The following is an 18,027-nucleotide window of genomic DNA, read 5'->3' as shown; positions in this document are numbered from 1 at the left end:
TTTTTTCTAATGTTTATTTATTTTTGAGAGAGAGAGAGAGCAGGGAAGGTGCAGAGAGAGGGAGACACGGAATCCAAAGCAGGCTTCAGGCTCTGAACTGTCACTACAGAGCCTGATATAGGGCTTAAACGCACGGACCGTGAGATCACGACCTGAGCCGAAGTCAGACACTTAACTGACTGAGCCACCAAGGCACCCGGACAAATGTTCTTTATTTCTTCATGTAGATTCAGTTACTGTACTTTCGTTTCATCCAGAAGGACCCCCTTTAGTATTTCTTGTTGGAGAGGTCTGCTAGTGACATACTCTCTCAGTTTTTGTTTTGCTGGAAATGTCTTAATTTTTCCTTCATTTCTGAAAGATGACTTTGTTGCATATAGAATTCTTGATTAATTTTCTTTCTTTCGTTGCTTTGAATATGTCATCTCACTCCCTTCTGGCTTCCATAATTTCTGATGAGAAATCATCTTCTACTCTTTTGAGGAACGCTTGTATGTGATAAGTTGCTTTTCTCTTGCTTCTTTCAAAATGTTCTCTTTAGCTTTTGGGAGTTTGATTATGATGTGTCTGGGTGTGGCTCCCTTTGAGTTTATCCTATTTGTGGTTCATCAAACTTAGATGTGAGGATGTATGTTTTTCATCACATTTGGGGAACTTTTGACCATTATTTCATCAAATATTCTTTTTGCCCCTTTTTCTCTTTCCTCCTTCTTGAGATTTCCATTATACTGACATTGGTATAATTGATGGTGTCTCACAGATCTCTGAGGCTCTGTTTATTTTCTTCTCTTCTTTCCTCATTTTTTTCAGACTGGATAATCTCAATTGACTTATCTTCACGTTTGCTGATTAATTTTTCTGCCCCTCCAGTGGATTTTTCATTTCATTTATTGTGCTTTTCAAGTTCAGGATTTCCACTTTTTTTTTTTTTTTCTTTTTATCCTTCCTGTCACTTTACTGATATTCTCTGTAGGGTGAGACATCATTCTCATACTTGCCTGTAGTTCTTTGAACACGTTTTAAGCAGCTGATTTAACGTCTTTGTCAGGTAAGTCCAACATCTGGGTTTCCTCAGTGATACTTTCTACTGAATGGCTTTTTTCCTCATGCATGGACCATATGTTCTTGTTTCTTTGTATGTTGTATACTTTTTTACTGAAAACTGTGTATTTAAAAAAATATTATGTAGCAACTCTAGAAATTAGATTCTCCTTCTTCCTCCTCAGGGTTTGTTATTATTTGGTGGTGGTGTTGTTGGTTTCTTTAGTGTCTTTCCTGAACTGATTCTATAAAGTCTCTATTCTTTGTCATATGTGGCCCCTGAAGTCTCTGCTTGACCAGCTGTGTGTGAAGCTAATGGACAGAAATGTCCTTAGCTGCCTGGAACTAATAAGTCCCAATGTTTGCTGATGGGCTCTGTGTGGATGTCGTTCATGTCTTCAGCTCTGCCTTAGCCTTCACTCCCTGCTTTACAGAGCCTCAAGGTCACCTAGAGGATGAATACCGCTTGGAATGACAATTTTGAAAAATACAAATGCAAGCTATTAATACATTTGCAGCATGTTATCCGCTACTATTCTCGTCCTAGATTGTTTGTTCTTTTTAAGCACAGGCGTTTTCTGACTTCTATATAAACATCTAACTTATGTGCCTTAGACCACAGAACCACTGCCACGGGCCCATGTTGAAAAAACAAGGAGAAAAATAGAGCTTCGAACTTTGAGGGAATTGGTGGTTTCATGATTAAAAAAAAAAAAGAAAAATCTTCCCCAAAGCAGAGGTAGTCTTGGGGCAGTGTTTCTCAAAGTGAGATTCAAGGACTGCCTGCCTCAGAATTACTTGGGATGTTTGTTAAAGTTCAGGTTCCTGGCTCCATCCCAAATCCTTTGATTTAGAATATCTTGGGTGGGGTCCATCCAGGAATGTACATTTTTTTTTTTATAACTTGAAAGAAAAAAATTTGTTTAACGCTTATTTATTTTTGAGAGGCAGAGAGAGACAGAGCACTAGCAAGGGAGGGGCAGAGAGAGAGGGAGACACAGAATCCAAAGCAGGCTCCGGGCTCTGAGCTGTCAGCACAGAGCCGGATGTGGGGCTCAAACTGACAAAACCATGAGATCATGACTTGATCCGAAACAGAGTCAGACGCTTAACCGACTGAGACACCTATGTGCCCCCCAAAGTTTTATTTCTATAAGTAATTAAATTCCAGAAATTAGACATTTATTTGCATCTATGAGGATTTTTTTTTAGTAGCTGCAGGGTTATCATAGGATTCAGGCTGAATCATGGGGCTCAGAAGATTTTAGGGGAAAAATAAGCCCGTATTTATTTATGCAATAAAAGCATGGGTTGGGAGAGAGGGTAGGAGAAGATACTAGATAAATCAATGGGTATACTTGCTCATTTCAAAATATTGTGCCTAGGGCTGGGCATGCAGCCAGAAAAGGTAGGGAAAGCTTTTTCTTTCTCCTCTCTACTTTAATGTTCGTTTCCCTCTCTACTTTTAGTAGTACTCTTTCTCTTGGGACCCAGAATTTAGGTCAGTAAAATTTGTATTAAGGAAATGCATCAGCTGCTCTGGGGTTAAATAGGCTCTTGAGGGTTATCTGGTGACTGAATCACCACCTAAGCCACCACAGAGAGGGTTGTCTTCATGGAATAAATAATGTCTTCTGGTTTCCAAATAACACACTTCCTAATGAACTTTTTGATGCAACCCATTTGAGAGTTTGAGATTGGATCAAGTTCAGACACATGTAATTTATCTGGGTTAACTTCAAATTTTAAGCTGATTTCCCCCAACCACATGTATACTTTTAGGCCATTTTTCCTTGAGGAGTTTTGTGTTTAGTTAACACAAACTCAGCGTTGAAAAACAATTTGGGGAGTTTAGATCTTTATCAAGTTTATGACATTCACAAGTGACACATGATTTAAAAAAGTATTTCACATTTTAGATTTTTACTGCTCTGACTTGCCTGTATCACTGAGAGTCATCAGGTGATTCCTATCCCTCCCCCCATTCAACCCAGTTCAGGACACATTATTGGGCTGTAGATCTCCAGAATTCTATTACAAATACACGGACTAGTAAATCGCATTTCTTATTTCCTTCAAGGTATTGCACAGCGATGCACAGCCATCAAGTACCACTTTTCTCAGCCAATCCGCTTACGAAACATTCCTTTCAATTTAACCAAGACAATTCAGCAAGATGAATGGCACCTGCTTCGTGAGTATTTCTGGGAACGGGTCAGAGAGGAAATGGTGTCTTGCCGCACAAAAAGTATTCCCACCAGCCCTCTCAGGTTTGGACGGAAGGACGTTGTGCTGATTCTACGTGGGCCCAATCTGACTTGGTCAGAGACTCAGGGAGTCATTTCGCTAGGCTGCAGTCACAACTTGTTTACAGGTGGAACGTGTGAAAATCAGGCCTGAGGCTTTTCGAGACAGGGCAGTGTGTGTGTGTGTGTGTGTGTGTGTGTGTGTGTGTGTGTGTGTTTCTGCCCTGGGGGCATCTGTACCGAAATGGCCTCCTGCATCTTTTCTTTACCAAGTCATCGTGCATGAAGATCTGCTCTGCCACTTAGGTTAGTAAACCAAGGAGATTATACCTTAGGTACTCTCGGTTTTGTTTCGTTTGTAGAATATTTATTTTAGCTACCATGTCTATCTCAGACCTTGGTATTTCTGCCAAAATATCTTTATGAGTGCATGTTGTAATTTTCTCAGAGGATGTCTGTTATCAGAGGACATCTCAATGATGGGAACTACTCTTTTTCACTGTCAGGAAAATGTGAAAATCTAGAAAGGACCATGCCATGTGATACCAAAGAGGGCAGATATCTACCTGAAAATTGCTGACTCATGCTGCCTGGTGATAGGTGACTCAGGAAAGCAAAAAAAAAAAAAAAAAAAAAAGAGAAAAAGACTAGACCCTAATCGGAGGCCGACACTGTCATTTGCCAATGAAATAAGCAGCGAGGACATTGGTGATCCAGTTGGGTGGCCAAGGCCACTGCAGAAAACCAAGCAGAACCTCATTTTGTGAGGAAATCTCTGCAGATGAAAGGCTCTGTTTTGAACTCCACACCCGACCATGGAAGCTCTTATGACACGGCTCCAGCAGCAGGCTCAATGTTACACATACTCTGATTGGCAGATTTAGGACTTGGAAAGTCATTGGCTGAAATGTGGTTTTTTCCTTAGTGCTATGACTCCCTGAGAACTCTCTCTTGTTGGCTGATCTTAACAAGCATTTCTCAGCAGATCTGAGAGTTTTATCTGAGTGTTCTCACATCTGAATTCTTTATGAGCGTGTTTGGAGTTCTTTGCCTTAATCAACAAGTCTAGAAAGCCACACAGTCACTGATTTTTCTGTCTGGTGAGAAAAGATAGACATAGGAACCTGAGAAAGAGCGTCACCTCTGTACTCAAGGAGTCTGTGCCCTGCTGTTGCCCAGCAAGATGGTATTTGAGTGTTCCCTTCATCCTCTTTGAGGTTCTCCCAGAAAGAGACTTTCGGTATCTGCATGCATAGCCCTTTCTGAGAAAGTTATATTTGGTGATTTGTACCATGTTTATCAGATAAGCTTAACATGTCTGGTACTGATGCAAATCCTATGTGGATTATATCTGAACCTTGTACCTTTTAATGGTCATAGACAACAGAATTACTACTGAAACCACAGGGAATTTAGGGAGTTGAGATACCAATGACTGAACTCTTCTGACATTTCCCCTGTTCAGATGTGGATGTCTCCAAATGACTTATACCCTTAACATTAAACTCAGCCCCTTTAAATTATCACTGTCCCTGGCCCTTGGTCTGAGGTGTCTACACTTCCTCATCTAGGCAGAGATGCTCTGCTTTCATTTAATGCTCTGAGCTGAAAATGGGAAATCCCTTTGAAAGTAAATATATGATATCACTCATATGTGGAATTTAAGAAACAGAACAGATGAACATAGGGGAAGGGAAGGAAAAATAAGATGAAAAGAGAGGAGACAAACCATAGGAGACTCTTAAATACAGAGAACAAACTGAGGGTGCTGGGGGGAGGTGTGGGGGGTATGGGATAAATGGGGGATGGACATTAAGGAGGGCACTTGTTGGGATGAGCAATAGGTGTTATATGTAAGGGATGAATCACTGAATTCTCCCCCTGAAATCATTATTAAGCTATATGTTAACTAACTCGTATTTAAATAAAATTAAAAAATAAAAATATATACATATATAAAATTAAATTAAATTAAAATAAATTAAAAAAAAAAAAGGAATGGTCCAAGGGTGCCCAGAGCTATTGACTGGCCTCAGGGGCACCGGATCTCTGCTTGAGATCTATTGTTTTAAGAAGGGTCACAGGTATTCAGCTAACAATTTTAAAAATGTACACTTGTTCAAACAAAAGGTAAGGAGATAGAAGAAGTGAAATAGCAGAGGGTGGGCAATCAGAGTACCCCCTGCTGCTTGAGGGTAGCAATCAGAGTGACAATATGTCAGGTGCCTGCAGTCCGTCCATCTCTTGGTTTCACCTAGGAGGTGGTGGAGGGGCTGGGTTTTTGGCTCCGGGATCCCGATTGCGTCTTTGTGACAGACCATACCTGCCGGTTGTGTCTACGGCAGACCCTTGGCCATGAGAAAGGTCTCTCCTCAGCCTGTGGAAATGGGTACTTGGGCTGTGGGGCCTGTGTTTAAGGGGAGAGGGAGTTTACGAGCAGATACCCCATATGTGCACTTTGGGCCCCATTTCAGTCACCACGATTGCCTCCACTTTCTCAAATCCTTTTTGAAAATAGGCGGGAGTAGATGTAAATGAGAAATAAAACAATCGGCCATCAAGGTGCTCAGGTAAAACCATATTTCACTGTAACACACTTTGTGGGCTCTTTCTCCAAAGCCGGATTAAGTGGAGCCACGACAGTGGTGGTAAGCTACATTTCCATCACTCTGTTAAGGGAAGTAAAGATATTTCTGTTACCTACCTCACTCTCAGTACATTAAGGAACTTGCTATCTATTACCCAGGTTTACCCTGGCCTTGTCCTCTGGCCTACTCTCCGTGGGGTACAGACTTCTCCGTGGACTCAGAGAAGGTAGACTCTGCCCCCTGGATTTGCTGGACACCGTCTGTCCTCTTCTGGAATACCTGGGGAGAGACTTCTCTAAACCACATCAGCCCCACAGACCCTAAGACTGCCCGTGTCACTTACTAGTTTTGACAATGTATATACAAAGCTCTTCGTTCTCTGGTTTTCAATGACTTTGCTGCTTCTGCTTTTCATTCGGAATGTTTGTGTTTTGAGAGTAGACTTGAGAAGAATCACTGCCGGCTTCCTGGGCATGGCTGTAGCCGTCCTGCTCTGTGGCTGCATCGTGGCCACGGTCAGTTTCTTCTGGGAGGAAAGCTTGACCCAACACGTGGCCGGACTCCTTTTCCTCATGACAGGTACGCCCAACACCTCAGCAAAAGTGGAGGCTGCCTGCCTGTGGCCAGCCTCGCTTTGTTAATTTTGCTTTCACTTGTGAAAAGAGCAACCAGAGGTCGTTTGGCTTTTGTGGGTAATACACAATTTAAAGAAAACAGCAGTGTTAATAGTACAGGCCTGGTTTCTCCACTGTGGGCCCCGAGAAGGTTGGACGAAAATGTCTTGGGCTTGATCTCCGTATGAGCCAGCCCTGTATTTTCTGTCTCTGCTTCATACCATGTCTCTAGCCCTGGCCTGGACTCCTGGCAAGCCCTGGTCATCATTTATCAGGAGCCCGCAAGGAGAGAAAGAGTGATCAGCACAACCCCCCCACCCCCCCCCACCCCCCCCACCCCCGCCAAGGCTGAAAGTCAACTCAAAGTACTTCTCTTAGTGATGGTGTCTTTGGTGTCATTTTTCTTTCATTCTTTCTTTTTCTTTCTTTCTTTCGAGAAAACAAAGACAGCATGAGTGAGGGAGGGGCAGAGAAAGAGAGAGAGAGAGAGAGAGAGAGAGAGAGAATGAGAATCCCAAGCAGGCTCCACACTGTCAGCACAGAGCCAGACGCGGGGCTCGAACCCACGAACCGTGAGATCATGACCTGAGCCAAAACCGAGAGTCAGATGCGTAACCGGCTGAGCCGCCCAGGCACCGTGGTGTCATTTTTACACACAAATTACTCCACAGATGTTTTTTGAGGACTTACTACTCTAGGTACCAGAGACACCATGAATAAGGCAAACAGAATCCTTCTCCATTTCTGTCGCAGGGAGACAGAGACCATAACTTGTGATAATGATAAATACTGTGAGGAAAACAAAGAAGGTGGAATAGGGGTCTCAGGGAACACCTGGCTGAGGTGATTTCCCAGCTAAATCATGGAAAGCAGCCGGCAGAGGGCGGGCATGTGCTGCAGGGCGAGCCGCGTCCTGAGGCAGGGGTGGCTTGGTGGGTGTATCTCGAGCCATGGAAAGAAGACCAGTGTGGTTGGAGGGCAGGGAGAAAAAGGATAGTGTCTCTTGATGTGGGAGATGCAGGCAGTGGCTGGATTTCAATCCAAGGGTAATGGAAGCCACCAGGTTTTAAGCAGAAGAGGGATCTTCAAGCAGGGTATTGGAAAGGGGGTAGTGTGTGGAGACAGGCCTGTGGTCTCTTTGATTAGCAGGTGAAGGGTGCTTTTGTCTAAAAAGGAGTCAGGAGCTGAGTTGACAGCTGAAGGCGGCTACAGGGAAGAAACCTTTTTTTCCCTTCTCCTCTTTCACAAGATAATTAATGTATTAGTGATTAGTAAATGCCAAATTAACAGTTTCACAAGTATACTCAGTATTGGAGCCAATATGACTCTGCATATGTCACCATTTTGAACAAGCCTATTGCCTATTTCTCTGGAGTTCAGTTTTTCAAACGACCACACCTGGGTTTGCTAGCTCTTCTTCCTTAATAGCCGCTCCCCCACCTGTTAACTGGAGGCAGTGATGCCTGACACCATTGGCTGGCACCATTTCCTGTCTGTCCTTCTTTCAGGGTTGACAGGTAGGTGGCGCTTTGCTTTCTGGTGTGGTCGGACAATCGGCAGCCTAAGTAACCCAAGTCACAGGCAGGGGCCCTTCCTTCAGCCCCTTTCTCTCTCTGTGAGCAAGATGGGTCATCGTCGTCGTCGTAAGCACCCTGACAGAACCGTCTGAGGTCACACGGCCCCTGAGTAGTCTGAGCAGAAAACCAAGTTGAGCTTTCCATATTTTGGTGAATGCTCTTAGATTGTAGCACAGGGAGGCTAAAATTCTAGGTCCTGAGGTTTTGGAGGAAGATTTGAACCCTCCAGACTAGCCATTGGGTACCTCATTTAAAATCCAAATTGCAGAACCGATGAGTCAGGGTAGCAAAGAAGCAGAGAGGCCTGTCTGCCCAGAGGATCCCTTTAAGCCTCTGCTGGGGCATAATGGTCATTAAAAATCTCATCCATGTTCTTCCCTCCCATTATTGGTTGAGCCCCCGTTTTCCTGACTCTCGTCCGTGTATACATCAAAGAACTGCAGATTCGCCTCCCCTCCCAACCCTGGAAAGACTCACCTTATATCCCCTTGTCAGGAAAATGAGAGAAGCTATAGACAAGAAAACCTTAGTGGTGGTTTTAAAGCACACTTTAATATGGGTAATGCATAAATAATTTAGGATGCTCTTAGATATAAAACAATCGTTAGCAGTAAAATAAATCACTGGGCCATAAAAGCCAGGGCTAGTGAGAGTTCCTAGGAAGGTCGCAGGCCGGACTGGTTTTAAATAAAGGGGGGTGGTTGTTGAGCACTGGGTAAGCAGGGAGAAAGGCTAGCAGCCAAGCGTCCTGCCCCCGCTCCACATTTCCATGCTCAGCCCTTATTTCTGATCCTCATGTGGACTAGAACTCCGAGCCAGATTGACTCAGGCATCCTCAGGATTTATCATCAAAAGCCCATGTGCAATTGTTAAACAAAAACGAAACAAGCAAAACAATAGCCACAATCACAAAAACCCCACAACAGCCAAAAAAAAAACATACCCCAGGCTTAGAAACTTGAAGTCTGATGACCAGTCCTGAAGGACTAACAGACACAACATAACATCGTCCAGTTTTCTTGGCTTTTGGTTGGCCAAACAAATGTTTGGTTGGCCCAACATTTGGGAATAAGGAGAAAATCCTCTTGTAGATCCCACCACCTGAAAAAGGAGGTTGTTGAAATATTTTTCTTATTCTGGACCAAATCTTGCCCATGAGTTTGCCTCATTTAAAAAAAAAAAAAAAAAAAGATGTTCGTAACCATGATCACAGTATTTAGTCTTCTGGGCTTCCATTTAACATCCTCCATTTGGGTTCTGTGTCTCCCTGTCTCTCTCTGCCCCTTCCCCACTTGCACTCTGTCTCTGTCTCTCTCAAAATAAATGAACGTTAAAAAAAAATTTAAAAAAAGAAAGGGGAGATCCTGGGTGGCTCAGTTGGTTAAGAGTCCGACTTCGGCTTGGGACATGATCTCAAGGCTCGTGAGTTCGAGCCCCGCGTCGGGCTCTCTACTGACAGCTCAGAGCCTGGAGCCTGCTTTCCCTTCCCTGCTTGTGCTCTGGCTCTCTGTCTCTGTCTCTGTCTCTGTCTCTCAAAATAAATAAACATTATAAAAAATTAGGAAAAAAAATAACATCCTGCCATAAGCTTTCCCCACATTGTTCTGCTGTTTTTTTTTGCTCTGTTGTTTTCAATGGTATTCCATAGTTACGTGCTCTTCCGAGGGGTGGATATGCTGTGTTGTGTTCATCTGTTCCCTTCCTTGTAGGGTTTAGAGAGGTTTGTTTGATTTTTGCTATTTCAAATCGTGCCTTTATATTTCCTTTGTAAATGCCGGGGTAGCGACATTAATCCACTGCACGAGATAAATTAGCTGGAGGATGTTCATATGTAGTAGCAGTGGAAGAGAGCAACTAAGGGTTAAAAGAATTGATTTTAATTAAGCAGAAGTGTCTTCAGCAGCGCTTGTCAGCATCTCTCCCACAGATTTCTGATGCTAAACTTAGCCCCTTCTAATGCGCTGGCATCTTCGTTCTCTGCCTGAACTTATTAGCCAAACCTTCAATGGAGAGCATCAGGGATGTGACAGTTTGAGATGTTAAAATGGAAACTTTGAAACAGTCTTCCTCCTTCTGCCTTATTGCATACAGACAGCTCTTGATTACCCACATGTGGACCAGCAGTGCTGCTGACTGTTCACAATGGGAGCCGCGTTCTGGGCCCCTTTCTCTCCCCTGGGGCCTCTCCAGGGGCCTTCCAGCAGGACCCGGGGAAGGCCTCACATCCCCCAGAGCCCCCCAGATACAGCCTTTCAACTTCATGGCCTCTGAGCTCTCCCACCCCCCGCCCCTCACACACACACACACACACACACACACACACACACACACACAATCGAAGAGGCCCGAGCAGAGGACTGAGGGATTAAGACATCCTCCAGTTTATCTTCTGCTCTCGGGGTGCTGTGAAAGCCTATTTCCATCAACATTCAATGATGCATCGCCGTGGTGATATAATCATGATACTTATAATTTCAGTTATTTATACACAAATCTTTAAAAGGGTTAATTTATTCAAAGCAAACATTTTAAAATGTAACGTTTATGTTGCTGTTGCTTTTGTTTTATTATCTTTTAAAATCTTGGGAATCTCAAAAATTGGGTAAAGCTTGGGCCTTTCTCGATGGGGGCCTCACTGCCCACTGGGTCATTCCCCTTCACAGGCAGGGCTGTCCAGTGAGTGTTGTGACAGCCGACAAAAAGTGACAGAGCCCAGGCTGCCCAGCAAAGCTCAGGGACAGTCAACACCCATGTTGGGTTATCCCTTCCTTTGCTTTGATGCATTAAAGGGGGAAAAAAAAAGACTTCGCTCTAGTAGATAAATGAAATTATCTAGGTTATCCATTGATTATGACCTAAAACCACAGGTCCTTAGGACCTCAGTTGAAACATTTGGGGCCAGATGTGTTTTGGAATTCAGGATTTTTAAGTTTCGTTTTAGAAAAGTAAATATGATGAATATACCTTATATTATCTAACACCCTCAGCAGGGTCTGAAATCAAACACATTAACATTTCTGCAGCAAAACATATGAATATTCACATGAAGCAGGATCAATAAGGACTATAAATAGACTCATGTCACATCAGGTCAGGGTTTGCATTAAACAAGATTGCTGCAACCTTTCAGGAAAAGAGTGGATGTTTTGGATTTAATAATTGCAGATTGTGGACCTTCTATTTTATTTTATTTTTTTTAAGTTTTGTCTGTTTCTGTTAGTCTTGCCTATTCATTTAGAAAGGACAATTGAGGAACGGCTTTTGGGGCAATCTGCGTGAAAAATCGCAGGAGGCATTTTTGCTGGAAGAGCAAAGAGACCAGAATGATGGGCAGGCTGTCTTTTGAAGGAGTGAAAAAAAAAAAAATCAATGTTTATGCCTTGGGGTGTTGCGGTTGTGTTATTTATCAAGAAGGCTAACCAGGGTGAGGCGGCCTCACTCCTTTCGGACTGTTAAGCACATCAAAGGAGGATGGTCAGAAGAGTGGGCCCAGTTACCCTAATTACAGCTTGCCAGCTGGCCACAGGCACCTTGAAGATTTCAGGGAAGGAAATTAGGTTGATGATCTGGGACGGCTGCATAAATTTACTTCCATCCTGATCCGCAAAAGATCCCTTCCAACCCTATAATTCTGTGATATCCTGGTATCTTCTAATTAAGAATATTGGTAGAAAACTTCTTAATATTTTATAAGAAAAGGAGTTGCATACAGGGCTTTTCAGAACCGGTAATTATTCACTGTTTTTGCAGTCAAATGCTCTACCCCTGAGCTATACCCCCAATTATTCACTGTTTTGAAGATGCTACCAGCAATAACCATGACCGAGGCTGGGACTCAAGAACCTCTCTCCCCAGGCACCACCAGCTGGGCTGAAGACTGTCAGTGGTAGCTGAGGGGGACTTCTGGCTGGTCAGGGAGTGAGCGAAAGGGAAGGAACGCCTCGGAGAAGAATGGAGGAGAGACGACGTCTCTCTCCATGGATCATCAGGAAGGACCATTAGATTTTGAACTTTCTGAGTGCAGGCGTGGTACCTTATTTATCTTTTCATACCCCTGCCCCATACCTTGCATTAATTAGATTGCTAATGATAAAAATGCAGCATTAACAGCAATAACTGGCTGTAGGGGGTAAGTCCTACACGGGGTAATTTGGGATGAACTGGTCCTTAGATTGGTAGAACTCAGTGTGTTGTAGAAGTCAGTTTCATTCATCAGGTCTTGTTGACTCCATGTGCTCAGCTCTATTAGACTCCATGTGGAACTTACCAAAAGTCTAGGAGGTCTCTACTACCTTGCCCTGAGATGCATGCCGGAAAGCGAAGTGGGTTCCTGATCATGGCGACGTCAAACCCATCATGGCTGTGACCAACAAGGACTCGTTAAACCACCTCTAATATAATCAGAACGGGATTGGGACATAGTAGATGCTTGATAACTAATCACTGAATAACTGATCAAGTAACATTTAAAATAGTAAACTCTTGGGGCGCCTGGGTGGCGCAGTCGGTTAAGCATCCGACTTCAGCCAGGTCACGATCTCGCGGTCCGTGAGTTTGAGCCCCGCGTCAGGCTCTGGGCTGATGGCTCAGAGCCTGGAGCCTGTTTCCAATTCTGTGTCTCCCTCTCTCTCTGCCCCTCCCCCGTTCATGCTCTGTCTCTCTCTGTCCCAAAAATAAATTAAAAAACCGTTGAAAAAAACAAATTGCTTTAAAATAGTAAACTCTTGCTAAGACCTATGAAAGGAATAGAAATATACTTCACGCATTGACTACACCCACAGATGATGTTACGGACTGGGTTGTATCCCTCCCCAAATTCGGATGTTTGAAGTTCTAACCCCCATTACTTCACAGTGTGACTGCATTTGGAGATGGGGTCTTTAAAGAGGTGATTAAGGTAAAATAAGGTCATGAAGGTGGGCCTTAATCCTATAATATGATCAACACTCTTTCTTGGTGTCTTTAGTGTTGGAGTTTTTTTTCCTTTTTAAAATATCTTCAGTGGGTTAGGCCTCTTTTATAAAGTCTTTTTGGGCAAGGTGGAAACAATGTTTTGTCTCCTGTCAGTGCATTTCCTGGAAATCATCACCAACAGGCCTTCCCATCCCACAAAAAGCAGCTGTGGCAGCGACCTATGTTCAAGCTCTCTGAACGATGTGAGAGTCTGAAAAAGAGGAACTCTCACATATGCTGTTTTGTTCATCTTTGCTTTCCTCTTTCTCAGAACAATTTCAAAAGCATCTTGGAAGAATTAAAAATGTCACCGAAGGGCAGCTTGTGAGAGCACTGGTGGGAAGGGAGAAGGGCAGACTGGGGAATTTTTGTGGGTTCGCAGTAACCCTCCCGCCAACTTTAAGCAAAGTAGTAAAGGCAGCAGAAAATAAGGCAGGTTTTCATCCAGATCTGACAAGTGCCCTCTTCCAAAAAGAACTTGAGAGACATAGATATTTCACCATAAAATAAATACAAGTAATACAAATACGACAAAGGGACAATTGGGTTTGCAAGGCAAGATGGGTCCGAGGGTGAGATCAGTAGCAAAAAGCATGACATGAAGTACCCAACTTTTGCTCATGGTGGGCCACTGATTAGCTTTAGGGAGTTTCAGGAACTTGGTCAGAGAAAGAAATTTCTTTTTTTTTTTTTTTTAATGTTTTATTTATTTCTTTAAGACAGACAGAGAGCATGAGTGGGGATGGGGCAGAGAGAGAGGGAGACACAGAATGCAAAGCAGGCTCCAGGCTCTGAGCTGTCAGCACAGAGCCCAGTGCGGGGCTCAAACTCACAAGCCATGAGATCATGACCTGAGCTGAATGAAGTCAGACACTTAACTGACTGAGCCACCCAGGCGCCCCAGAGAAAGGAATTTCTGTCAGTGACATCTTTCCCAGTCTCCATGAGCTCCATAGACATAAGGCACAATCATTCATGACACCAGGGGCAGAGAAAATCATCCTTCTGGTTAAGCCTTCAGGGTAGATGATTTCTTATAATCCGCTTCTATTCAGTGTAAACCAGTGGTGTTATACTAAAATTCATTTCACCAAAAGCAATTTTATGGAGTTGGCAGGGGAGAGGTGCTAATAAAATCAATGTTCAGTATAAAATCAACGGGAGCATATATAATATATACATGGCATTCTTTTTTTGGTGGTGGGGGTGGGGAATGTTCTTGTTCCGTGCCTTTATTTTGGAATAACAGAATCACAGAAATCTGATACTGTAAGGGTCTGCAGTAACTAAGTCCCCATTTCTTTTTCCCGGTTGAGGAAACTAAGACTCGGGTAATTTCAAGGTCACACAGTGATCAGCGGTAGATCTGGGGACCAGAATACACATTTCCTGCATCTCAGCCCAATGCATTTGGACATCAAAGGATGCTTAAAAGTCTTAGTTTGAACTCAAGTTTTCAGAGGTCATTAAACCTACATTACTTGTAAAAAGCCTTGCTTTTAGGCATTCAGCTCTGTGCAGACAGCTGAATGCAGAATAGAGTTGTTTTTCCTATGAATGGGTCATTGTTCTATTATGATATTTTACCTGTTGATACTCCAGAGATCAATTTTTTCTAACTGCCTTATTGTTCTATGACCAGCATTCCTTAGAAGGACTTTGTTATATAGAAACACTGGCTTTGTTTTGGTGCCAATGAAAACACTCATGTAAACGTAAGAAGTAAGAACGTTTGCTCTTCACGAGGCTTGAAAAAAGCAGAGGAGTATTATTTTTCGACTGGCCTGTTCCTTTATGGAAGAATTATTTCCATCTGATCTTTGGGGAACACAAAATGATATGTTTGCCATAATAATCTGGAGCAGGAAGTCAGAAGATAAGATTGTATCCTTTTTGGAAAAACAGAATTAGACAAAGAGTCGGAAATACCAAATTATCTCAGATCAAGTATCCTCTTAATTTGAAACATTTCTTTTCTAAATGCACAATTGGGAAAGGATTCAGGCAATGTGCCCTTATGTGATTTAAGTGCAGGCAGAATTCTGGTACTTAAAAATGGCATTAAGGTCACCTTTATTTTCTCCCAATTGCTGCTTGCACTGAATTTGGTTTTCTGCTAGTGTTTCTGATCGCCAGAGCTCTATTAAAAAGGATGGAGGGAAATCTGTTACTTTAGGCCCTCTCTTTTTAGCCCTCAAATCTATGTCTATTACCTATGGAGATGCTCAATATATCCTCAATGCAATTTTCAAGCAAATAGATACAACCTCCATTGTACGCTGGGATAAACCAAAGTATGAAGCAGAGAGGCACCGGACTTGGAACAGAACTGGGCATCCCATTACTGCACTAGGTGTTCATTTCTGTTTTCATTACCCATCGTCAGCAACTGCCACATTCTGATCCCCTGCCCATAAAAAGGACCACCCCTGGCAGTCCATTGTGGTGGAATAGACCATCTATATCCTTGGAACATCACTTAAGTACTAAAAATACTGTGTTTGGAGAATTTTTATCAAAGTCTTGATTTTAGCGTTCTGGGAAGACCATTATACATACGTGTGTTGGTACAAAAAAGTAAAATTTGGGGTCTGTCCATTTTCTTTTTTTCTTTTCTTTTCTTTTTTAAATGTTTATTTTTGAGAGAGACAGAGTGCAAGCAGGGGAGGTGCAGAGAGGGAGAGGGAGACACAGAATCCGAAGCAGGTTCCAGGCTCTGAGCTGTCAGCACAGAGCCGGACACGGGGCTCGATCTCACGAACCCTGAGATCATCACCTGAGCCGAAGTCAGACGCTCAACTGACTGAGCCACCCAGGGGTCCCTGTCCATTTTCTTTATGTCACTCAAATTGCCTCCTATATTCTGAATGGTTGAAGTATATTATCTCCTAACTCAGGTATTTTACATCAATTCCAACATCCTGGATTTAATTTATATCACTTAAAAGCTTTTATTCATCCATTGAAAAAAACCTACAATGATTTGTTGAGGCCTTAGTATATACCATGCTCTGTACCTTAAAACATAATTTAGCACTTGAAAATTTCATGTAAGATATTATTTACAGGGAACATGGTAAATACTAATGAAAATAGTAATTGAAAAAGAAAATAGACTTTGTGTGATGCTTGTAACTGCATAAAAATGTATCCCATCAGGTACAGAGTAAGGGGAAAGGAAGACTCTCGTATTAGGTGTGAGTGATTATAGAAAAGATCGTTTCCTCAAAAATAGTTAGAATTTTTATTTTATTGTTTTAAGAACAAAAGCCAAGAGGCGCCTGGGTGGCTCAGTCGGTTAAGCTTCCGACTTCGGCCCAGGTCATGATCTCACGGTCTGTGAGTTCGAGCCCCGCGTCAGGCTCTGTGCTGACAGCTCAGAGCCTGGAGGCTGCTTCGGATTCTGTGTCTCTCCTTTTCTCATGCTCTCTCTCTGTCTCTCTCTCTTTCTCTCAAAAATAAATAAACATTAAAAAATTTTTAAAAAAAGAACAAAAGCCAAAAATAAGTTCAAACATACATAAAATCCAAGCAAGCTAATTCTGAATAATTCAAGATGTCGGAATTTCCTCTTGTATTCTTTCCTCTTCTACCTCCAACACCTCTTGTACAGCCTGGCGCACGAAAGTTTCTCCAGTGTTTGTGGAACGAATTCAGGACTTCCAGTGCAGGAATTACAGCTCCTTTACAAATTTGGAGTGACCACCTCATCAATTGGCCCGATTTTCACAGAGGCCTGTGTGGCACTTGCCTTCTAGCAGGCAACACCGTAACCGTGTTCTCTTTTGCATTATTTATAGGGATATTTTGCACCATCTCCCTCTGTACGTATGCTGCCAGCATCTCCTACGACTTGCACCGGCTCCCGAAGCTCATTTATAGCCTGCCTGATGACGTGGAACATGGCTACAGCTGGTCCATCTTTTGTGCTTGGTGCAGTTTGGGCTTTATCGTGGCAGCTGGAGGTCTGTGCATCGCTTATCCGTTTATTAGCCGGACCAAGATTGCACATCTAAAGTCTGGCAGGGACTCCACGGTATGACTGTCCGCACTCAAGTTCACTGCTCGGTGGCCCGTCCACAGTGCTGACGACTCCTGAGAGGAACGTGGTGGAATTCAAGTCAGGATCCCAAGCACAAAGCGGTCTTTTACGTTCCGAACCGTTGCCTGCCAGCCCTTTCTGGACGACTGATAGAAAATCACGCAAAACCTCCATACCTTTCTACGGACAAGACTACTGTGGATTCAAGTGCTTTAATGACTATTTATGCTTTGACTGTGAGAAATTGGGAGCAGTGCCATGGAACATTTCTAGGTTTAGAAAAAAGGGGAAATTGCAATGGGAAAATTTGTATGATTGCCGTTTATTTCAGAAAGTTTGTATATAACAATTACCCGAGAGTCCTTTCTATTTGCAAAAGGGTTCGTAACAAAGCAAGTATAATTTTCTTGTCATTGTACCACGCTTGTTAAGTTTTAATGCGGTCCCTTCGGCACGTGTCCTAATGGTGTCTTGTGTCAGCACCAAATATCTGTGCATCATTGGTGGATGTTCCTTGTCACGGGAAGATTCCTCTTCTGTTGCCTTATTTATTTATTTATTTATTTATTTATTTATTTATTTATTTTTAATGGAAGTCTCTTCTCTGTCTTTGTACCGGCATCCAAATCCTAAGAAAAACAGACCAACCGTGTAAGAGCTAATCCGTGACACTATGCAGTATTGTTCGATGTCTTCCCTGTTGGTTAATCTCTGTCTCTTTCTGTTAACTGGATTTCTGCATTAAATGACTGCCCTCTTGTTAGTCTGGGTGTGCTTTCTTTCCGCAGTGGTGACGGGTCTCCTTACCCATGTGCACAGGGAGGAATTCTGTTGTTTTAGTAAGACTCTTGCTAAGGCTTACTAGTTGCTTCCATTAGGTTGGTTATAATTTATCTTTTGTGGCAGCCACACACTTGCTATTTGTGTGTGTCATTTTCAAACTTCTTTCCATAGTATTTAAAAATT

The 18,027-nt window shown here is 42.9% G+C and overlaps 1 protein-coding gene across 2 annotated transcripts in view; it reads left to right on the top strand.

The window, feature by feature from the left end:
- The window catches only part of TMEM178A (transmembrane protein 178A), a 52,662-nt gene extending 34,838 nt beyond the window's left edge, over positions 1-17,824 (top strand). The window contains exons 2-4 of one of the 2 annotated variants that reach the window (XM_045447055.1): positions 3,122-3,235; positions 6,317-6,454; positions 16,820-17,824. In XM_045447055.1, coding sequence (XP_045303011.1) covers positions 3,122-3,235; positions 6,317-6,454; positions 16,820-17,061 — 494 coding nt within the window. In that variant the 3' untranslated portion in view covers positions 17,062-17,824. The remainder of the gene's footprint in view (positions 1-3,121; positions 3,236-6,316; positions 6,455-16,819) is intronic. The other variant, XM_045447056.1, reaches the window with a different exon arrangement.
- Positions 17,825-18,027: the final 203 nt, after the last annotated feature.

This window comes from Leopardus geoffroyi, chromosome A3, assembly GCF_018350155.1.
Source record: "Leopardus geoffroyi isolate Oge1 chromosome A3, O.geoffroyi_Oge1_pat1.0, whole genome shotgun sequence".
In the NCBI taxonomy this organism is placed as follows: Eukaryota; Metazoa; Chordata; class Mammalia; order Carnivora; family Felidae; genus Leopardus; species Leopardus geoffroyi.
The sequence above is the reverse complement of the archived record's forward strand: the minus strand, read 5'-3'. Positions and strand labels throughout refer to the sequence as shown.